Source organism: Crocuta crocuta, unplaced genomic scaffold (genome assembly GCF_008692635.1).
Source record: "Crocuta crocuta isolate KB4526 unplaced genomic scaffold, BGI_CrCroc_1.0 scaffold556, whole genome shotgun sequence".
Lineage (NCBI taxonomy): Eukaryota > Metazoa > Chordata > Mammalia > Carnivora > Hyaenidae > Crocuta > Crocuta crocuta.
In genome coordinates, this window is record NW_027527436.1 from 2566164 (window position 1) to 2586105 (window position 19942).

The 19942-nt window shown below is 37.1% G+C and overlaps 1 protein-coding gene across 1 annotated transcript in view; it reads right to left on the reverse strand.

Moving 5' to 3' along the window:
• USH2A (usherin) overlaps window positions 1-19942 on the reverse strand; it is a 717315-nt gene that overhangs the window by 435815 nt on the left and 261558 nt on the right. The window contains exons 21-23 of the mRNA XM_077759473.1: window positions 11723-11853; window positions 3447-3573; window positions 1167-1268 (exon numbers count right to left, since the gene is read on the reverse strand). Of these exons, the coding sequence (XP_077615599.1) occupies window positions 1167-1268; window positions 3447-3573; window positions 11723-11853 (360 nt within the window). The remainder of the gene's footprint in view (window positions 1-1166; window positions 1269-3446; window positions 3574-11722; window positions 11854-19942) is intronic.

The following is a 19942-nucleotide window of genomic DNA, read 5'->3' on the forward strand; positions in this document are numbered from 1 at the left end:
ACAGGTTTTTTGATTAAAATCAATATCACTCATTTCAAAAGCTTAATACACTTTTTTTTAAATTTTTTACAAATAGTTTATTGTCAAATTAGTTTCCACATAACACTCAGTGCTCATCCCCACAAGTGTCCTCCTCCATGCCCATCCCCCCTCCCCCCCACATCCATCAGTCCTCAGTTTTTGTCAGCATTCAAGAGTCTCTCATGGTTTGCCTCTCTCCCTTTCCCCCACCATTTCCGCCCTTCTTCTCCCCCTTGTTCCTCCGTCAAGTTCCTCCTAATCCTCCTATACGTGCAAACATATGATATTTGTCCTTCTCTGCCTGACTTATTTCGCTCAGCATAACACCCTCAAGGTCCATCCATGTTGCTACACATGGCCAGATTTCATTGTTTCTCATTGCCATGTAGTATTCCATGGTATAGATAAACCACATCTTCTTGATCCATTCATCTGTTGATGGACACTTAGGCTCTTTCCATGTTTTAGCTATTGTGGAGAGTGCTGCTATGAACATTGGGGTACATGTGCTCCTATGCCTCAGCATTTCTGTATCCCTTGGGTAAATTCCTAGCAGTGCTATTGCTGGGTCATAGGGGAGTTCCATTGTTAATTTCCTGAGGAACCTCCACACTGTTTTCCAGAGGGGCTGTACCAGTTTACATTCCCACCAACAGTGTAGGAGGGTGCCCGTTTCTCCACATCCTCACCAGCATCTAGAGTTCTCTGATTTGCTCATTTTAGCCACTCTGACTGGCGTGAGGTGGTATCTCAGTGTGGTTTTGATTTGTATTTCCCTGATGAGGAGGGATGCTGAGCATCGTTTCATGTGTCTGTTGGCCATCTGGATGTCCTCTTTGGAGAAGTGTCTGTTCATATCTTCTGCCCATTTCTTCACTGGGTTGTTTGTTTTTTGGGTGTGAAGTTTGGTGAGTTCCTTATAGATTCTCTATATACCAAGGGTTGGCACCAAGAATTTAAATGCACATGATACATCGTTCCTTTAGAAAAGAAGAAACCTAAGGGACATTTTTGTCATGATACAAGAAATGCAGCATGAGATAAAATATAATACTACTATTCTTACCTTAAAATAATGTGTTCATACTTGATTATATTGTAAATGTTGGTGACAACATATAAATCCTGTACTTTAGCAAACTCACCAGGATCCTTCCTGAGGATGGTATAGCCATGTGGAAGCCCTCCCACAAACACTCCTGTGTTCCCTCCAATAATAGTGCTCCCATTCGGGGTGGCCGAGGAACCTATGGAAAAGGAGATGAGAATTCCAACTTCACCGGAATAATCGGGGTTCTACTCACTTAGCACATGATTAAACCCTTCATTAAGCTTTTGGACATCATTCTTTCTTGGTTCTCCAGTTTGTTGCCTTCTTTCTGTGGTTCTTCTTCATTGTCCCAACATCTTGATGCTGGAAGGACCAGGTCTCTTGCCTTCTCAGGTCTCTTTCTTTCTCCAAATACAAGGATGTCCTATGTCCTCTAGAAGGATGACTGGGAGTGCTTGGCACCTATGTGAACCATCAGGCCCAAAGATCAGAAGGGGCCTGGGTCCCCAGCTATGCTGTGTAACAGTACACAACTGTTATGACTTCTAATTCCATCCTTACTTTGAAGGAGAGGGATTTACTTTCCCCTCAGACTCAGAGTCCTAACCACTCTAATTAGACTTAGTTTCATATGGTCCCTTGGTGTTAAATGCACGCTGTCCTTAGCTGATGATTCCCAATGTGTATCTTTAGTCTGGAACACTTCCCTGAACTCAGACTTGTATTCAGAAGTCTACCTGATACTTCCACTTGGATGTGCCATAGACACCTATGACTGGACGCATTAACACTGAACATCTCTCTCTATAACAGGGTCTCCCATGGTCCTGTCAACCCTAGTTATGGCAGCCACATTCTTCCAGTTGCCCAGGCTCCAAACTAGCAACATGTTCTACATTAGGGACTAGCAAACTCGTTCTGTAAAGGGCAAGTGGTACATAATTTTTAGACTTTATATACTAGACAGCTTTAAGTGGCCACAGGCAATTCAAAACAAATGGGTAAAGTTGTGCTCCAATAAAACTTTATAAAATAATGATGAGTGAGCTATGGCCCACAAGTAGCATTCCAATCCTGCTCCACTTGAATCAAATCCCTTTTTTTTTAAGTAGGCTTCATACCCAGCACAGAGCCCAGTGTGGGGATTGAACTCACAACCTTGAGATCAAGACTTGAGCTGAGATCAAGAGTCAAACATTTAACCAATTAAGCCACCCAGGCACTTGTTGAATCAAATCCTTTTAACATTTACAATATACCAAGATTTCTCATTATATTCACAATTTTATTTCCTTCATTAAGAAACCATTTTATTCCCTGAATTATTTTATAATTATTACAGAAGTTTATTAACTGCTCTCCATGTTTCCACCATTGTTCCCTTAAATTTTTTTCAAAAAAGCTGCCAGTGTTCCTTTTAAAGAAAGAAGTCATATCACATCACTCCTCTCTTGAAATTCTCCAATGGCTTTCCTTTTTCCAAGTTAAAGTCCACAAGGTCCTTATGTCAAAAACCCTAATGCCTCTCTGATTGCACCCTATTATTAGCCCCTTCACTCATTTTTTCTCATATTGCTTCTTTGTTGGTCCTTAACATGCCATACATTTGTTCCTATCTCAGGGAACACACACACACACACACACACACACACACACTATTTTCTCCTGCTTTATTATTCTCAGACTATAACACTATTTGATACTTGTTCAGTATTTATTCTATTTCCTGCCCCTCTTCCACCTAAAATGTAAATTCTGCTCTTTGTATCCAGCATTTCTAGAGCAATCCCTGGGACACAGTAGGTGCTCATTACAATTCCATATTTCCTGAATATATTAATATAAGCCTGCATCATCATACAGATATTGTAAGGGTTTTATAATTATCTAAGGATGGCAGATAGGGTAGGATGGAAAGAATACTAAACTTAAAATTGCAAAGACAGGATAAGTAGGTATTCCAAGAATACTTCCTACCAGCTGTGTAATTCAGGAAGTTATTTACCTTGTCTGAGCCTCAGTTTCATCATTTCTAAAATGCATATAACTTTGCCTTCTGCAGGTCAAAAATAAAATGAGAGAACAGAAGTAAAACCCCTTGCAAACCGTAAAGCATTGCAAAAGACAAAACTGCTACTGATATTTTTGCTATTATTTTTGTTTTACTGAAACCATGCACAAATGAGGAAATGGTTGCCAGACTTCATCATTTTAGGAGCACCTCAAAGGCAAATTCAACAGCAATTCAGACAAAATTGAGAGGACATAAACATGAAAAAAGAGATGTAGAAATATAAACAACAGAAAAGTATGGCAACATTAGCATATCAGTAGAAAATTTATACACACACACACACACACACATAGTTCTTACCTGTATACTGCCCATCGAGTGTAATTTGGCCAAAAGCCTGATGCCTAATTGCAATTATTTCATGCCATTTGCCATCACTATATTGTTTACCACTATCATTAGTTGTAGTAACTTCCATTGAAGAGCCCTTAAGGAAAATGAATGAGTGAATGAGTGAGTGAATGAATATATACATTTATAAACTCACACACATATAATTGTAGATTTGCTAAAAGCCAATTTATAAGTTTTGACATGCTCATGATGTGCACATGAATATATTTCAAAGTGAAAGTCGATAACTAACATCATTCTGGATTTTCTCTGTCCTGTAACCAGTACTCAAATCTGAAAAGACCTTCTCTGTGGAATAAAAATCTCTTACAACTCACTTGCATTTTGAGAACTTACATTCATTAGACAGATAATGAATTTTCTATTCTAAAATTTTAGTTCTTAAAAATTTTGCTAGAAATATGAAAAAAGAATTTGAAACTAATAAAACACCATTGAATCTATACTGTGCTAAAGATAAAAAAAAAAGGTCTGGCAAAAAGTTCTTCTCTGGCAAAAACTTTCACCATACTTCTAATAAGTAGAAGGAATGAGATTTATATAAAATTGGCCAGTTATCAACACATTGAACATGAATGTGCAGTTAAACTTAGTACTCAATGCTTTGTAATCTTTAGTCTAGCATTTATACTTGTATCTAAGGTCATTCTATCATAGTTAAAAATGAGTTCCTAAGCACATAAAAGTAGGAAATGGCAGAAGTGCCTGGATGGCTCTGTCAGTTAAGCATGAACTTCAGATCAGGTCATGATCTCAGGGTTCATGAATTCAAGCCCCATTTCAGGCTCTCTGTTATTAGCACAGAGCCTGCTTCAGATCCTCTGTCCCCATCTCTCTCTGCCCCTCCCCTGCTCTCTCTCTCTCTTAAAAAATAAATAAATAGGGGCACATGGATGGCTCAGTCGGTTAAGTGGCCAACTTCAGATTAGGCCATGATTTTCCGGTCTGTGAATTTGAGCCCCGCAAGGGGCTCTGTGCTGACAGTTCAGGGCCTGGGGCCCACTTCGGATTTTGCGTCTCTCTCTCTCCTTCTGTCTCTCTCCTGCTTGCTCTCTGTCTCTGTCTCTCTCTCAAAAATAATAAACATAAATTTTTAAATATAAATAAATAATTAAATAAACATTTAAAAAGTTAAGAGTAGGAAATGGCAGATATCAAGAACAGAGATTAGCAGAAAGGAGGTGAGGGTAAGGAAACAGAAAGAAGTAGAAGAGAAACCTTCCATCTGATTACTTCTTAGTCAAGTGAACACTTTTTGGCATATCATGTTTATCACAGTGTTACTCTTTTTAGTATTAGTGAGGAAATAAGCCTAGGAGAAGATATTTCCACTCTGTTACCATCATCAGTTACTACTACTACTATCAAAGAAAAAAACAACCAGAAAATTACTCCAAACCTTCAAAATGAAAATAAATTTCTTTCTTAATTAAGGTAATTTTCTTAGCAATAATTAACTTCAAATCCAATAAAAAAATTTAAACCAAAATAGAACTGGATAAAATATTACAAAATATTATTTTAATTAATTAGAGCACTTGGCCAAACTCCTATAATTTTGGAATACTGTTTTTCAAGAAGAGTAATAATCATCTGATGTAATTGAAGACTTATATCACAAAAAGTGCAATGTGAGTCATACCATCTTAAGTAAAACATTTCTGTTTGTATTTCCCTAAAATAGCTTCGGCAACGTAACATGTCCATTGTACACATTTAATTGGCTCCTGTCAGGCCTCATACAGAGCATGACAACATGTATGACATACAGAAATTCATATTACAAAAAAACAGCTTTTAATTTCCCATGAGTATGAGTGGGTTGTTTCTCTTGTGGACAATATCCCAACTTTTATAGACAACTCGATCAGCTAGAAAGATGACCATTTGGTAAATCCATCTTCTAGTCCTTGAATTCTTGTAGGTTGGCTTTCTTTATATCTCTTTCCTCTACATACTCTTTTATTTTCTTCAACTCTATTTCAACATTTTAATATTTTACAAACACACATTTCATTATCGTAGTTTAATAATTAAAACCAGAACTGGTGTCGTGCCCAATTAATGTGCCCTGGTAGCATGCCCATTAGTTTTTCCATTAGTGAATTCAACAATACTAATGGGATTACTAGCATGGGATGCTAATTGGGCGTGACATAAGAAACTGGCTTACTTCTTAGCATACCCTTGCTAATGATGAAATTAATGAGCATTTTATTAAATGCTGTCTCATCAAAGTGTACTTAGTTAGCGTTAAAATTGTTACAAACGATGCTGCATTCTAAAGATCAGGTGTCTGAGTAAGTGGTTCTTCATATTATGTTTGGCAACAATTTAAAGCATTAATAGTTCTCTACCTCAGAAATCACATTTATTGGAGACAAATTTGAGTACATAACATAGAGCTTCAGGATGCCAAATTTGCTTTATACTTGGAAGAACTTAGCATATTATTATTTGATGATCATTTGAAAAATATGTTCCCCCACCAATGTTAAGAGAATAATTCTGTGATCGATTCTCGTGTCCTAGCATGCAGTTTATTCTTTCCATTTGGAAAACATCAGACACATTAAATAAATGCCATTCACACTTGTTTGCAGTTGTCTTCTAAGTGAAATCAGAATGTTATGTGAATTTCTTAACATCACTGAACATAAAACATTTAAATGATTAACACAGTCATTATTGGTCAATGAAATATCTTTTAATCAGGTATACACAAATTGAAATTAATCAAATAAAGAATGGGATATGATAGCTGTTAGAGACTTAACCAAAAAAATACAGGAATTAAGAATCGGAGAAACTTTTCTTTACTGTGACTCTTCACAATAATTCCAAGTGTTTGGTTCATAACATGTAAACATGTATCCAATTTTAAATTTTATAAAGAATCTTTCCCCCTACCCCACATACTTATTCACAGAGTGCATGAGCTCATTGAAAGGGAAACCAAATAAGTTTTTACAACCATAGCCTCTATGTAGGATTACATTGTTATATAAGGAATTCATTACTTAAGTTTATTAACATATTTCTAAAAAGGCACACAACAACTTCAAGTTGTTTTGAAATGATGTGCTAGACAGCAGTGATTTAAATTAAGGCTCTTTTCACAACTCAAATGTAACTATTTTGAATGGATTCAGGACAATAACCTAAAGATAATCATCACTTGAAGTCAGTTTCTAACAAACTGGGAAATTAAAACAAATAAGAACTAAATTGTTAAATAATCATTGAAGAGCTAGAAATTTTATACTAGAAAATAGGTAATTTTCTTCAATTATAAGTCACTTTACCAATAGTTACTCAGTCAGTCAAACTGTCAACAGATATTTATTGAGCATGTGACACATTCTAAGAACTCAGCCTCAAGGATAAGTTTCAGGACAAAACAGAAAGACTTTGCCCTCACTGGTCTGTACAGTCTGATACCAAAGATACATTAAGCAAGTAACTACTTGTCTGATGAGTACAATAAGGTGTTCATTAGATAATCTCATTTCATTAAAGACAAAGGAAAGAGATCTGGCAAAATATAAATAATTTGGACATCAATGGGAAGCAGACAAAACAAACTTCTAAGTTCTTTATATCTGGGACACCTCTAACTTTCTGCAAGTAGCTGTAGTCCATATTCCTACTTAAAAGGAGAACAAACAATGGAAGAATATTCAAGATTTTCTCCATTCCTCCAGTTTAACAATTCTTTGTCTGAAAATATGTGGAGCCATCATGAAAAAGTTAGCAGATATGTCCAGTGAACCTGCATTAGAGTATCAATTCCTCGGTAGTGGGGAAGGACACAGCCTCTGCTAGCTTGAGCTCACTGTTTCATACATAGATGGCATCAGGTCCCAAGACCACTTAGTATAATAGATCTGATTTCACTTTTTCAAGTACATCCTAAGATAACCCTGCTCAACTAATACCTTCTTTACTTTTGAACAAATTCATGGTCACTTTCGTGAAAATGCAGGCAACTTTTGTCATGGAAAGATACTGTTATTCCAGATAAAAATTCACTTGCCAGGCATCATTAAACCCTTCCCATTCCCCTGCTCCTCCAACTTTTGGCTATACTAATTTGATTAATACTTGGCTGGTACCTACCAACTTTTTATACAGGTTAGGATTTGAGTACAGAGAGTAGGTACAGAGCAGCTAGAAAAGCTAGTGACAGGGGCGCCTGGGTGGCTTAGTCGGTGAAGCGTCCGACTTTCACTTAGGTCATGATCTCGTTGTTCATGGGTTCGAGCCCCGCGTTGNGTGATGAGTGCTCTAAGTAGTTCTCTGAGGGAGAAGGGAAAGCGGCAGAAATGATTGCCAATGCCCCATGAATTTTTCCCTGAATGCTACTCTCATCTCTTACACTGGACTGTCTATCTGATCACTGAAAAGGCAATGAAAAAGATGAGACAGAGAGTTTTCTGGCAGCCATTCTCAGGATCATAATAACAATACGTTGGCTGAGTGGAATTAACTTGTTTACCCTCCTCTTCAGTATGTTTAAGTGCCACATTCTTCCCAAAAGGAAACAACACTGTCCAAAGAGGTGGTAGTCATGTTTCAGGTCTGGTAAAATCATTTTGGGATTAATTCTGCAAAGACTTTGCCCCACATGTTTGGAGTGCATGTGTGTATATGTGTGTGTGCCCTTATTGAGCATATTGTACTCAACACTAGTGATGAACAACTGAGGTCAGAATACGGTTGCAAATACAGCTCTGGGATGTGCATGGTCATCTTGAAGCACATAGACAATGGGGATGGGCATTTCCATTGGACATGACCAATTGTAAGTACAAGGCAGTGTCCATGATAGGACACCTCTCTGTGTCTTGCTCTTTCCCTACCCTGTCCAACTTGGGCAGAGATTCTATTCTCCAATTGTGGGAGAAGGGGCCCAGGTGAGCAAATGGTAGGAGTGAACGGCATTTTGATCATTTCTCATGACTGTGTTCCCAGTGCATAGCTGCATAACACAGCTTTTGTGCCTGGAGTACAAAAGTTGTTTAAAAAAAAAAAAAAGTTGTTTAACAAAATGACATTGAAGAAATAAACTAAATCCAGTGTCATCACTAAATTATTGTGTGACCCTAGTTAAACCACTTCATGTAAAGCAGGGATGAAAACAATAGCTACCTCAAGTGGCTACTTCAAGAATGAAGTCAGATAATTAATGTGAACGCACTTTGTATACTTCAAAAGCTCTATGACTAAGTGGTTATACAATTAAGGTTTTTCTCTATCTGGCATCTTCTCAAATATTCCCAGATATTAGAATATAGGTTGAGGGAAGAAACACAGAGCCAGATTTTTCTTTCTCATTGACATTCTTCTATTTTACCTTACTGTTTCCATTCTTTTCATGATTTTTGTTGATTTTTACCATTTAGCATTTAGTCTCTCTTTTCACCTTGTTAATTTGGATGTTCTGGGAACATTTTCATTCTATCAATAATTAATGTCTTTTTCACAGCATTCAAAATAAAACATTTTTGCCTATTTATTTTACGAAAATAATCTACCTCCCTACTGTCTTCTCCACTAGATTGATACTTGTAGAAACTTTTAAATCACGTATCTTTCCCTCTCCTTCAGCTTTCAGCAATTTTAGCACCAAACAACTATTAGAGATTTATTTGTTTGTCCGCTTTGCCTTTGCAACATGTCTCTTCTATTTCAAAGATTCTTTGGCAGTGTAAAACACATTTCCAGTCACACTGTCATTAAATATTTAAGTTGAACTTAATATTGTCAGGTTTAATATACACTACTGTACAGTTCAGATTTTTTTTCCTATTGGTTAGAAGCCTTGCTGATATATTTCCTTCCAATATGGTGCACAAAAGTTATTTTATCTGAGTTCTGTATATTTAACAAGCATTATTCTTTCATGTTAATAAGTAATATAATACTGGAGTTAAAAATCATGGTCTTTGGAGGTGGACTGCCTGGGTTTCAGGCCTGGCTTCATCCTTGATTAGCTGGATATCAGGGAAATTAATTTAACTGTGGCTCAGATTGTATTTCTACTTGCAAAGTAGGACTCAGAATATCCACCTCAGAGTTGTTTTGGTACTTAAATGTGTGTGTGTGTGTGTGTGTGTGTGTGTGTGTACACACTGAGTGAACACTTACAATAATGTCTGTTGCATAGAAATCCTTTAGAAGCATTAGTTTTGCTTAATCTTGACTAGAACTTCATCAGGCCTTTCAATAAATTTATAATCCATTCTTTCCTAAAAAGAGATGCTCTCCTACTTTATATTTCATTAACTTCTCTCATCCTTTGTATCTTTTTTATCTTACAGGTGTTTTTGTTCTCTTTTCGAATTTTTTCTTAGTTAGTCTCCATCTTTCTAAATCTTGTTACATATTTTGACCTGCTAATTTGAGGCCCAGCATGTCTTCCTTCTAACTAATTTCCTTAAAGTTTTCAAATGATAAATAATATTTTCAGTTCTGTAATTGAATCCACTTTGGCATGCTGGTTGTTGTCTTTTCTTTCCCAATTGCCATCTGCCTTGCCTTCTGAGACAGCCGCTGCTTCTCCCATTCTCTCTGGCTGCTGCATCTGCACGTGTCGCTATGTCTTCCTTGCTCACTCACTGCCCACCTACTGGAACCCCTTAAGAAACTGCAATTCTACAGGACACACAGAAGTCCTTGTGCCTGAGGGCCTATCCGATACTGGCCTTGCTGTTATCTGATCCTGGTTGAAACACCAGGCATAAACCTTTCTTCCCAAGTTTTTCCAGTTGCCAACTCATGGGTCTTCCAATATCCTGAAGCAGGAAGGGCCCACCCTGCCTCTTGAGGTCTCCTGCAAGGAGCCTGGCATGATGCTCAAATACACGTAGTTCAGCAGGACCTGCCTTTCCTCTCCAAGGTGTGTGGGTGTCCAGGGTGTATTAAGAGGTGATCCTCCCCTGGAGTTCTTGGCGCATGACTTAGACTAGAGAGGAAAAGTTACACCAGCTTTACGGTGTGATGTGCAACATTTGGCAAGCATAATTTATGACTTAGCTCAGCAGTTTTAAGTTGAAAGCCTGAGGAAATGGAAAGTAAAACATGTTTTAAAAAGTTTTATTCATTTCTCAATTACTAACAGGCCCAATACAGTGCCTAATGTCAAATTCCTACTAATATTGGTTTAACTAAAAGGAAGACAACTATTCAATGCTTTCCCATTGCCCTTAGGGAAATCTTACATCTTCCCATTTGCTTACAAAGCCCTACACAACTCGGTTTCCACCCAGCTTTTCAAACCCCCACTTTTCTCTTTGTTCTATCCCTCAACCATATTGAATTCATCTCAGTGTATACAATGTCACATTCATATGTACCCTGTATCCCGGGCACTGAAGATTTGCTATTTGCTCTGCCTGGAAATTTCGCTCTCTGTGCCTTCCTTAATCTCTCATTAGTATCTCCCCTGTCTTGCCCCACCTCAAACACATTTATTCCTGAACAGACATGTGCTCTTGTTTGGACCTACTTTTCCTCATTGTTCTGCATCTCAGTTAAATACCACACTTTCAGAGAAGACTGACAACTCAGCAAAGAAAGATCCTTTATTTTATGCTCCCATAATGCTTAGCATTTTTGCTTCTCTTTCTTAACATACATGAATATTTTAAGTGGGTTTTTTCACTGTATCCTCCCTAGATTGTTTCATAAGGGCATGGTCACATTTACCTTTAAAACTACTGTAGTCCACAATACCCAGCATTATACTACCTGATAGGAACTTAAATATTTGCTGGCGAACAAAGGAGGGATAAAGGGAGGTAGGGATGAAGGGAGAGAGGAAGGAAAGAAGGAAGGAAAAGAGTGTGGGGGGTGTTAAAGAGAGAGAAAGAGGAAGAGAGGAGGAAGAAAGTGGAAGATATAATCTTGCTTTCAAGGAAAATAATCGGTCTATTCAAATTTACTTGAAAGTTTGCGCCTTCTTGATAAAATAGCATATGGTTGTTAAGCATGTAGATTCTCAGTCAGACTATGTGGTTTGAAAGTTAGCTCTGCTATTTTAGTTATGAGCAAATCGTCATCACCATTGTAGGTTTCATTTTCCTCATTGATAAAGTGAGGATAATAATAGTACTTACCTCCAAGTTTTTGGTGAGGATTCAGTGTGAAAATATAAGCGCTTACTTCAGTACCTGGCACCTAGGACACTCAGAAATATCAAGTCATGATTACTCATTTACCTGAGGATCGAAAAGAAAATAAGGACGTCCATTCTTCAACTGAAGTGCAAAATACTCTTCCTGATTGCCCGGTGATGCAGCAAAGACAATCAAACCTTCAGGCACCCTTGTTCGAAAGCTGGCCTTAATGCCTGGAGACAAGTGCAATCAGCAAATCAGTGCTGAGGTTTTGTTGATTCTTTCTGATAAACGTACATTTACTTTCATTATTATTTATGATGTAGTGAGTACAGTCAGGGAATTATACACAGCAATGGACTGGTCCTAGCCATTTGGTTTTAAATACATCCTATTACGAATGCCAACCTGTTCTTGGAGACTCAAGCCTGCACTCCCACTAATCAATATATAATGTACTTTAAATTTATGCAAAACTCATCAACATAGAAGGACATGTTGTCAACCCAAAATTGGATACTCAGAGTATCAATGTGAAAATATTATCAGAGCCATAAAAATAAATGGGTTTTGACATGAATGAAAGGACCACAGGATGCCTTGTTTAAAATACTTATGAAGTTTAAAGAATCAGTCTAGTAACAGAAGCTAAGAACTGGAAAAGACCTGCTATGAAGGAGCCCAGAGAGCTCATTTTCTGAAATAGGATCCTGTAACCAAATGGTCTGCAGTCTTTAAAATTTCAGGGTCCCCTTCACCCTTCAGATCACTCATAAGCACTGCCCTCAACACACGATGCTCTTGTCTCAGGAATTTCCCCAGCTCAGGAAGCAGGGGAAGCTTGTGATGGTTTCATAAACTGTCTTCTCACTACGCTACATGGTCCCAACTCCATTCCACCTGGAATCCCACTCACTTACAGCTCTCTTCCTGTGTGTAACACACTTTGCTTTGTGTATTGTCTGACCTGGCAAAGAAGTTTAAGAGGTATAGCCTTTGTTCTCAAAGAGTTTCCAGTTTAGTTGGAAAAAAAGCAACATATGTGTCTTAACAGACAAATCATAAGATGAGAAACAAATAAGAGGTCAAGAACTTACATAGGAATCAACTACCAGCTCAAGCTCACGATATTAAAAAATTAGTGAATAGTGATTTGAGTAGTAATACAATCAACCAGAACTATGGAAGTTTGGAGGAGAGACAGCTCCCTTCAGGTTGGGCTGGTAACCAAGGGTCTTCCCTAGGTGGGGGTTTAATTTGGGTTCAACAGACTGCAACTACTGTAGGAACCATGTCTGACTCATCTTTCCACCACATTCATCCCATGGTGTCTAGCCGCGCTTATTAAATACTTTGAGAATCTAGAGGAAGAGAAGTGAGGGGAGGGAGTGCATCAGAGGAAAAGGAGAAGTTTTAACATAAAACATAAGTGTGAAGGCAGGAAAGCAGAAGTCATTTCATGAGTATCAAATTGTCATTTTTAGCTATGCACTAATGGGACATTCACATTTGTTGAGTACTCTGTGACACAGTGAAAAAGAAAATAAACTAACAAGCCAGTGCCTGGCATTAAGTTCTAGCTGAGAAAACAGACAAAACCAAATCCTGTCATGAGGTGTGATAAGTGATATAGAGATATTTACAAGACACAATATGATTCAAAAGGATTGAGGAAGGTTTTACAGAGAATATGATAACTGAACCTGTTTTCAGAAAGTAGAAAGGATTTTGGGGGAGATTGTACAAAGGGATAGAGGTATGGAAAACATTAAAGAACGTTGGATGTGAGGGAAGGAGTTAAGAGATAAATTTGAAACGATGCACAGGAGCACATCTTGGCCTATCTGCCATAGACTCTCTAGCTTGAGAAGTTTGAGTAGAAGATAAAGATGAAATGGCAGATTGCTGAGAAGTATCTATCTTTTTTAACACCAGCAAAGTCAAGCCTAGAATATGGGCTTCAGACTTTCCCAAGAGGCAACTCAAATTTTTCCTTGCCTTCTTAGCTTCTGCATCTTCAGCTTCTAGAGTGTGTGTGTGTGTGTGTGTGTGTGTGTGTGTGTGTGTGTGTTTGTGCGCTTTAGGCCTTTTAAACATACTTGTCCTACTCATTTTGATATTCCATTGCCTTACACTCTGATTCTCTTCCTCCTCGCTGCTAGGGCATTATTATGTCCTTGTTGTTAAATTTACACCTTGTCTCTCCCAGTGTCTCTCTGACTCCACAGAATAAGACTGTTGGTCCCAACAAATTACTCTTCAGTGTTCAAATTCATTTGAACCCTGCTACTAGCTCATCTTCCCTACTAAATTTACTCTGCTAAATTCCAGATTGCAATTTTCCCTACAGACTAAAGGAAGCCATTAAACCTTGGGTGCAGGAAGGGAATAGGGTCCTCAAAGTCAGGATTAAGGCAACCAAACTAATGGGGGGATATATGAAAGATACAGATAATTTAGCCACAGAGGAACCAGTTAGGATATCATTGTGCTTTGGGGAAATATGATGATAAAACTTTTAATTAAGAATTGATAAGTAACTAAATGGATTTGAAAGAAAAGACTGTATATTTTAGAAGAAACTCATTAAGACATGTTGATATGAGGTGATGATGTGGGACTACATGGTCAATCATTTTCATCAATTACTGGAGGAAAAAAAGCATCATTATTAACATAAATAGAAAGGTCAGGTAAAGAAGAAAATATGGGGTTGAGGATATAAGTCCAGTTTAGGGTGCAATGTGTTTATATTAGTGATGTGAAAACCTACCCATCATTTGGAAACAAGAAACTAAATCTTAGAAGAGAAGATGGGCTAGAAAAATAAACTGGCAAACACTTGTCAAGAATCCATGTCTCCTGGAGGCAGAATGTAGAGAAAGAAAAAGAACCTTTATTGGAAATACTCCACATGGAGAAAAGAAAATAAAGGAAAAGAAATGAAACAAAAAGAAAAAGAAAAGAAACAAGACAAAGTTAGAACAATGATAACACTGTAAAACAGAAGCCTAGATAAGAGAACTATAAGAAGATAAAGTTAGTTAACCATGTGACACTCCCTATAAGTCCAGAATAATTACACCTGAATAAAAGATGACAAAGCTGATACTAATCATTAGACATAATCATTTTCAGCAGAATGCAATGGTCCAGAGCCCAAACTAGTGGGTGATAAGAATTGAGAGAAAAGATGAATAGGTAGTGGATATACAGCACTCACCACAAAAGAAAGAGATGGGAGGCAAAAATATAAATTATTTGGGTACACCAGTCAGGTCAAAGGAGGAGACATCTGCCAGCAAAAGCATAAACTTGGCCAAAGTGTGGTCTACATTGTGACTGGATAACAGTTCTATTTCTACCAAGTCTTCTCCTGTTAAGCTTCTCTCCTTTGGGTCTAGAGTACCTCTCTCCATCAGACATCTTACTTTTTGTTACTGTTTTGTAAATTTTATACGTGGCATCAAATACTATCATTAAAACTATTGCTTTAAAATTAAACACCTGGCAGCATCTGGGTGGTTCAGTAGCTTAAGCATCAGACTCTTTTCTTTTGATCTCTACTCAGGTCGTGACCTCATGATTCATGAGATTGAGACCTGTGTGAGGCTCTGCACTGATATCATGGAGCTTGCTTGGGGTTTGTTCTCTCTCTCTCTCTCTGTCCCTTTCCCATTCACTCTCTCTCTCAAAATAAATAAATGAATTCTAAAAAGTAAATAAAAATATTAAACAGCTGAAGGTGATTTCATACAAATAGATACAATTCAGGACATGATGGTAACAAAATTAGTGTACTGGTGGCATCTATGTGGCAATAGACCGGAGAGCAGAAGCAAGGATTTGAATAAGGTAAGCAATTAATAATGGCTCAATCTGGAAACACAATTACTTGTTCCTAACTGATAGAAAATTTGTTGAATGAAATGGAATCAGAGTAAGAATGACAGGAATACTTAGCCAAGTTATACTTTGGAATAAATCAACTAATATTATATGCTATTCATGGGATATGTAATTGCATGTATTTTTCAAACACAGCATTTGATTTATAGATTTTACACTTATGTAACAAAGAAATGCTCTTCTAGTCCAACTAAAATATAATACTTTACACCAATGAAAGAAAATTTCCTATGAGAAGGAAGGATTTAGTATAACAAAGGGTAATTTTATTTGATGTTGTATGGTCAACTGTCCCCTACCTTTTTCAGGTAACTCAGTCTTGTCACTTTTTCCTTACATTATAAGATAATGAATGTCTTCTAAATATATGCATACCTTGTGATCTAGCCATTCCACTCTAAGGTATATATCCCCCCAAAATACATAGGTTCAGAAAGATATATAATTATTCTTGTATAATGAAACCATAATGAAGCACTTTTCATTATATCATCAAACTGGAATGTATACAAATGTCCATACAAATGTCAACTATAGAAAGGATAAGATGGGATACAATATAGTAATGAAAGTGAACAAACCATAGCTACATGCAACTGCTTGCATAAATCTCACAAACATGACATTGTGGAAGAGATATTAGGTGCACAAGAATGCATACTGTATAATCTCAGCTCTATCAAGCTTAAACCAGGCAAATTAAATCAGTGGTGTCAGAAGTCAGGATAATGGCAGCTCTGGTTATGATGTAGAACAGGGCACAATTCAGAGCTCTGGCAACCCCCCCCCAAGATGTTTTATTTAATAATCTGGGTGCTGGATATGCAGGGCCTGTCAGTTTTTTAAATCCATCAACTTGTACATTTATGTGCCTTTGCACTGTACTGTATATATGTTAAACTTCAATACAAAAGTTTACCAGAGATTAATAAATAATAAAGTTACATAAAATTCAAACACTATAGAATTATAGAAGCTAAAAGTGAAAGTTCTCCGTAGTCCTACCTGCCATCATTACAGAAACTACAGCCAATTATTTGGCAAATTTTTCCTCAGAAATTTTTGCACACACACAAACATACACAAACACACAGATATATTTCATGTTTATTTGTTTTCTATTTACTAAAATTGGAGTATATCACACATTCTATTCTACATGTTTCAAAAATACTTTTTTATATTGGAGGTGTACATGATAATATGATATACACACATATTAAAATGATTACTGTAGTCAAGCTAATTAACATATCATATCTTCACATAGTTATCATTTTTGTGTGTGTGATGAGTATATTTGAAATTTTCTTAGTACCTTTCCAGAGTTCAATACAGTAGTATTAAATAGAGTCATCATACCTACATGTTAGATCTTTTATTCATCCTCCATAAATCTAACCTTTTACCCTTTGACCAACATTTCCCCATCTTCTGGTTAACCACCATCCTACTCTGCTTTCATTAGTTTGAGGAATATTTTTTGGGTTTTTTGTTGTTGTTCTTTTATTTACATGTGAGAACCTACAGTATTTGTCTTTCTGTCTGGCTTATTTCACTCAGCATAATTTCCTTCAGCTGCATCCATGCTGTCGCAAATAGTAGGATTTCTTTTTACATGGCTGAATAATATCCCATTCCAAACATGCATACATACACGTATCTGTGTGTGTGTGTGTGTGTTTACATTTTCTTTATCCATTCATCCACTGATTGACACTTGGGTTGCTTCCATATCTTAGCTACTATGAGTAATGCTTCACTTCTGGTAAGGTTTTCTCACTTAGTACTGTATAGCAGATATCTTTCCACATCAGTTCACAAAGTTACATAATTTTCTCTAATGACTAAATACATTTAGCATAGTTTATTTTATCATTTTATCATAGATAGCACTTAATTGGTTTCTCATTTTTTATAGCAAAGGCATTACTGTAACAAACATTTTTCCTTGCATTTTTTTTAAATTTATTTTTGAGAGGGGCGTCTGCGCGGCTCAGTCGGTTAAGCGTCCGACTTTGGCTCAGGTCAGGATCTTACAGTTTGTGGATTCGAGCCCTGCGTCTGACTCTATGCTGACAGCTAGCTCAGAGCCTGGAGCCTGCTTTAGATTCTGTATCTCCCTCTCTCTCTGACCCTCCCCTTCTCATGCTGTCTCTCTCTCTCCCTCACACACATACAAATAAAAACTTTAAAAATTAAAATTTATTTTGAGAGAGACAGAGAGAGTACAAGTGGAAGAAGAACTGAGAAAGAGGGAGAGAGAGAGAATCCCAAGCAGGCTCCACACTGCCAGTGCAGAGCCCGATGCAGGGCTTGAACTCCCAAAGCCATGAGATCATGACCTGAGCTGAAACCAAGAGTCAAACACTTAACCGACGGAGTCACTTTTTCTTGCATTTTTAAGCTCAAAGATAATGTCAAGGTGATAAGAGTAAATATTTAAAAATTAAAATTTTGTAAATATTGCTACATCTATCAACACTCAAAACTAATAATTAATTCACACACTTTTCCATAGTGTGAAAGACCATTTCCCCAGACTCTGGCCAACAATAGACACTTCAAAATCTTAGATGCAAAGAATGGGAAGTCAGTGTTGTTTTAAACAGTGCACTTAGGATTTTTGCACTTTACTGTATATATATTAAACTTCATTTTTATGTTATTAGTGATGAGATTTTTCAGATTTTCATATATATTTTCATAAAGGTATATATGTCAGTCATAAAAAATAGCCATACATTTTTCTTCTGGGAGCTTTACACACAAATATCCTTTGCCCAACTTCAAAGACTTCATTTTGTTTGTTTCTACTTGCTTTATTTGAGTTCTTTATACATTGCGAACCATTCTGTGTTATGAATCATCATTCTCTGTCTCCTGGATTATTGTGATTATTTCCCCTAACTGATTTTCCTTTTTTCCTTTCTTGTTACGGGACCACCTCTTCCAACAAATACACACACACACACACACACACACACACACACACACACACACACACAAAATATGGTCTATTCCAAAATAATAGCTGGAGTGATCCAATCAAAAGGCAATGCTGGTCATGTCCCTCCTCTTTCTGGCATTCACCAAAGGCTTCCTGTCTTACTGTAAGTAAAACCTAAAGTTACCACAGTAGTCTATAGCATCCTAAATAATCCAGTTTCCACTACGTCTTTCATTTCCTATTGTGCTTCTCTCCCCTTCTCCACTCTGGCTACCTCAGTAATTCTTCTTCTCTCTGGGAGAGATATTCCCAGGCATCTCAGCATGGTTTCTTATCTCATCTTCTATGAGTCTTTTTTTTCCAATCCAACTTCACGAAGAAGCTCATTATGACTGGTCTATTAACAATTCCAACCACCCCTCCACTTTATTTGTTGCCATAGCACTCATCAACTCCAGCCTTCCCTATACTTTAATCATTTATTTACTTTATATTTTCATCCCCTAAAATGGAATCCCAGAAAGTATCTACTTTGTTCTAAGACCCCAAAAAATGTGGAATATTTGATGTTGATATTTTATTTATATAAATATTTCCTCCCAGTGTATTGTATGCTTTTTACCCTTAGGTTGTCATTTTTTTTTTAACCATCCTATGGGCTACAATGAAAAGATTAAAAATTTAAAAATATTCTTCATTTCTTCTGGAATTCATGCTTTAATTAGAAAATATTTCCCTGTCCACAAAATAACAAAAAGTAGTTTTCAATATTGTCTTCTAGCATATTAATGATATTTATTTTAATATCTAAAATTTTAGTCTGGAGATTTCACTTCCCATTGGACAATGATGACAGCCTAATAAAAATCTTTCCACAATTCCTCTAAAACCCATTCTGATCAAGAAGGAGAACAAATCTAAAGACAGCCACACTCTAACCTACAGAGTCACTAGGAAACAGAGAATACTAAAACCTTAAAAATGTGAAGTGGAGTAATGAACATTCTAAACCAGTGGAGTCAGCACCAGAGTTCACACTGGAATTGATAGTAAGATAGACAATGGACAGAAAACCATATAAAACCATCCCCTGAAAGTGAGTCCCTCCCTGAGTGAAGAAACACAGAAAACAGGATTTGAGCCTGTTGGGTCGACACTGGCTACCAAGAAATCCAAAGAAGGAGGCGCAAGATAGGGCCCAGGAAAAGAAAGGGCTATCTGTGGAGTGCACTTTGTCTGGGGAAGAGCAGGGTCACATGAAGGGGCCACATTTCTTAAAATCAAAGAAGAAACCAAACAGGAAATTAAGAATTCCACAGACACAAAAGTGATTCATAAACTCAGAGAATACACAAACCACCCACAGAAAGCACCATCAAACAAATAAACCATCTTTCACTGAAACAACAAGATGTGTCTGTCCTGCAGCAAGAAACCTACCAAATGACCCCAAACCGGCATCC